This window comes from Dendrobium catenatum, unplaced genomic scaffold (assembly GCF_001605985.2).
Source record: "Dendrobium catenatum unplaced genomic scaffold, ASM160598v2 fragScaff_scaffold_1576, whole genome shotgun sequence".
In the NCBI taxonomy this organism is placed as follows: Eukaryota; Viridiplantae; Streptophyta; class Magnoliopsida; order Asparagales; family Orchidaceae; genus Dendrobium; species Dendrobium catenatum.
Window position 1 is genome coordinate 7,335 of NW_021320038.1, and position 4,505 is coordinate 11,839.

The 4,505-nt window shown below is 36.4% G+C and overlaps 1 protein-coding gene across 1 annotated transcript; it reads right to left on the reverse strand.

Moving 5' to 3' along the window:
• Window positions 1-2,160: 2,160 nt before the first annotated feature.
• Window positions 2,161-3,781, reverse strand: LOC110093486. The gene is made up of 2 exons (XM_020818393.2): window positions 3,218-3,781; window positions 2,161-2,549 (listed from the first exon to the last, which is right to left on the reverse strand). The coding sequence occupies exons 1-2, from the start codon at window positions 3,504-3,506 to the stop codon at window positions 2,362-2,364; spliced, it is 477 nt and encodes a 158-aa protein (XP_020674052.1). The 5' UTR covers window positions 3,507-3,781; the 3' UTR covers window positions 2,161-2,361.
• Between the last annotated feature and the right edge of the window lie 724 nt (window positions 3,782-4,505).

A 4,505-nucleotide genomic window follows, 5' to 3' on the forward strand; every position in this document is an offset into this window, starting at 1 on the left:
CATATAAAACACATAACTATCACAAAAGGCTTGGTTCAGTATTATTAAAATAAAGAAATTTAGCACATACTCTAGCTTAAGCAAATTGATAGAGTATGTGCTAAATTTCTTTATTTTGGAGATACTAGTGCCAAGAAAATGCATCTTATCTCTTGGAGAAACAAGTGTAAACCTAAGCCTATGGGGGGTTTAGGTTTACCCTCTCTTATTTCTCTCCAATTTAGTTACAACTGTGCTCTTATTATTAGGATGTATAATTATCCTAGCCCCCTTGCCAAGTGGATATCTCATGTTTACATTTCCCCATGGAAGGAACCGGGTACTAAAGATACCAAATTCTGGAAAAATATTTGTAAGGATGCCTGTTCTGCGAAAGGTAATTTTCATTTTAGAGTGACTGTGCACTCTAAGTTTGCTCTTTACTGGGATCATTGGTACAAGGATAAGAGGCTTAATGAAGTTGAGGATGTTCTGCCACTTCTTGGCTCATTTCATGTGAATGCTTGTATTGAGGTTATTCTTAACGAGAATGGTTGGAATTTGCCTAGCCAATTAACTATAACTGTATATCGAGCATTCTCTGTTCTGCTGGACAATCATAATAATCTTTTTTGGGGCTCGGGTAAGAAAGCTAAACAAATGGATTTTAGAGAATTTTATTACAAAGATTATTATAAAACGAATTGGTGGCATTTCGTGTGGCATAAACGTTATACCATTCGTTATTCATCCTTTTGCTGGATGGCACTAGCTGGTGGTCTTAAAACGGCTGATATTCTGAGAAGTAGGGGAATGGATGTCAATCCAAATTGCGCCTTTAGTCATTCTGGAAATGAAACGGCTAGTCATATTTTCTTTGAATGTGATTATGCATTTGTTGTTATTAAGTCTTTATTTCTTAATTTGGGAAACATGCTATTCAGACCTACAATCTTACAATTGTTTGAGTATATAGATGAAAAGATTAAGAAGGGAAAAGAGTTTTACTTCCTGCTCATTTGCTGTGCTGTTTATTACTTATGGAGGGAAAGGAATGAAAGAAAGTTTGGCAGTAATGTGGAGTCTTCTGCTACTCTAGTGCATAAAATCAAAGCCGCTGTTTTTGGTAAGATTACTAAGTGGAAAGGAAGGGAGGTTTACATGGAAATGCTCTGACCTGCTTGTTGGTCTGCTGTTTGTATTCTCCGGTTGATAGCAAGAAGGATTGGGATGGTATTTTTTTGGCAGTTTGTGATGGCTGGTATGCTGGGCAAGGATGACAAATTTGCCATTTTCTCCTTTGGAGGGCAGATTTTTATTCGGGCTATACAATTTGCAACCAGGTAGAGAGAGCGGCAAATCCTAAGTCCGTGGGTCCTTATGGATCCCACTGTTTCTGGTGATGTTGTTTTTATCTTCTCTTCCTGTTCTTTTATTTTTGCTGTTGGCTTCTTCTTGGGGAGTTTTGTCTGTTTCTTCCCAATTTTTTTTAGTCTTTTCATCTTTATTTTGGTAAAATTTTATCTTTACAATAGTTTCTATTACATGTAACTATTTCAGTTTAATGGAAAGGGCAAAGCCCATAATTTCCCCAAAAAAAAAAAGTATTATTAAAATTATTGTATTACATATTATTCATCAAATGTGGAGCGTTAGATTTAATGTTCTTACTTGAACAATTTATTGCAAACTAGAATAATGAAGGGCAATTCTTAGTATTATTATCAGTACAACTAGCACCGCCTAGTCTAATATCTATAAGACTGCAAATTTGATTGTCATCTAGATGTCATCAAAACAAACACTAAATCTTGTAAACAAAATATTTATTTAACGAGGACACTGCACATTACAACTAACATATGTTAAACGCTTAACATTATGTGTAGAAACAGAGAGTCTGATGTTTCTCACGGTGAGACCACCGGAGATCAAGAAGATGAACAGTAGAAGAGAAAGAAGATCAATTGTATTGGATGATGCATTACAGATACAGTGGAGTAGATTATATAGATGCATAGACTAGGTGCCCAGTTACACGTGTCACAAACTAAGTGGATACATCTAAACAGTTAATATAATTACATATGATTAACTAATTAAATCTCTGATTAGCGTCTCTAATATTATGTAGCAGATCTTCACGAACAGTGAGTCTCGAAAACTTACGTCTAAACATAGTAGATGTCAACCCTAAACACCATATTATTAAAATTGAATACAAAATGATACAAACTAAAGCAAACTACAGAAATCCGATCCCGGATATTTTGAATGAAATACAACATGAAGCTCATAAGAACAAGAATTAAAACTCATCCTTGAATCTCACAAACAAAGCATAATCAAGCAATCCAACATTGCTGGCAAATAAAGAATGGCTCAGCGAGGAGAGATTCTGAAGCTAAGAGACTTATTGAGCCAAGCCTTCCAACCAAGCTTTCCTTTATTTCCAGCCTCCCTTGTATTTACAGGCATATGCGACCTTTCTACACCAGCCAAACCCTGCTTTTTGCACAATAAGAAATTCCTATTCTCGCTGCAGCCGATAGGCTCCCACGGACACAGAGCTGCAACACATTGTGATCCGATTAATGCCATTAATAGTTGAGGGAAATAAAAGAATTTAGTAAAAAAATATTTATTTTCCTTAAACCGCGTGTAAAAGTTGAATAGAAAGAAAATTTAAAAAACGGAAAATTTTATTCAATAATCATTTTCGTTTAAATTCCCTCCCAATTTGAGCAAAACTTGAAGTAAATGACCCCGGTTAGATAAGCCTTTCAATCTACTATCATATCTGAAGGAGTTGGTTGTTCATAAAATTACTCTTATCGTACACAGGATACTACTGTGGAATAATTCTCTTAACTCTCACTAAAAGAAACAACTCATTTAATTTCAGAAAGCTTAAGCAACAATAAAAAATAAAAAATAGTAAAAAATGTTATGAAAATCATAAAATTATTCTACTAGCCTAATAATCAATGTATTCGACGGCCTATATGATTCAGCGTCTGGTTATGAATTTATACCATGTTGCAGTGCTATCTTATTTTTCTTCCTAAATCTATTAATCACCATTAAAAAAATGTATATCATTTAACTCTCTTTCTTTTTTTTTCACATTTGAAGTACCTTTTTTTTCTAACCTGACTCGCCAATCAGAACCTAAAACAAGCAAGGAAAATGTTCAGCCTACAAAACTCAACAAATCAAATCGATCAATAAAAATTACCCTCAGAGCCGTCATTCGCACTGTAAAGAACGAAATCATTAAAATCAGATCCAAGAATTGGCAGCCGACCCTCTCGCGCGTAAGACTTGAGCACCATACTAATAACCACTTCAACAAGCTCCTTCTCCCTGACCACGAATCGAATCTTCCCGGCACTACCCGGCACAGTCACCGTGATCAGAAACCGTTCGATTGCCCCATTTCCTTTACCCTTCCTCTCCTCGATGAGCTTCTCCTTATGAATCCCCCGTCTCATCGGCGCCGTATTCTGCGGACGCTTACAGGACATCGGCCTAGGCGTAAAAAAAAACAAGAATATCTGCAGATCTGAAAAGCAATGTAATTGAATCAGATCTAAGGGTCGAGGCCTAGGCAGCGATGATGCCAGCCTTGCATGCAGGAAGCGAAAGGGGTAGCGATGGGGGTTTCCCTCTTCTTCGAAGAAAAAGAGGAAGAGATCAATGAATCGCCCAACATTCACAAAAATTATAGCAAAGAATGGGCCGGAGAGGATGGTGGAAAGGCAGAAAGATAGGGTTTATTTAATGGAGCCGCAGCAGAGTAGACAACAGTAGTATTTTAGGGATGCGGAGATTTTGAATTTTTTCCAAGTACCATGAATTTGCTTTGGACGGTCATGATTGATTCCGTTCTCCAAATATTCAAATTAGATTTCACGGCTGGATTTAAAGGATTTTGTATTTGAACATAGATAGATGGGTCGGTCTTGTCGGGCCGAGGCTAAACCGGGTCAAGTGTTTTCTAAATATAGAGCATATCCCCGAATCGTATGGGCATCACGAGAATCACATGTTTCAAATCTGAAGACGGCAGCCAGGTCGTAGTGTCAGATAGGGCAGGCGCATCCGTGGGAATTTTCTACTATTTTATTTTAAATAAGAAGACAAGCATTTTTTCACAATATTTAAAGCATTTAAATGAATTTTATAATTAATGATTAAAAAAATGTACATGCTTATAACTTTATAACTATATTATCTATTCAACACTCAAAACATAAATATTTCATTTATACTATCTAAACAACAAATTTAACACCAAAAGTACCACCCCGCTTTTACAAAACTCATGATGTTACTCTCTTCCTGTAGAAATCTCCTCTTCCAACGTACGTTATTCTCTTCCTGTTGAAATTTCCTTTTCTGTTGCTTTCTTTCTCGCAACCAACCTGCTCTCGCGTGCTTTCTCTCTCATATTCGACTTCCAACGTGCATTCTATATGCATATATGTCATGGGTGCATTATGTATCACTTATAGAAGCCGACT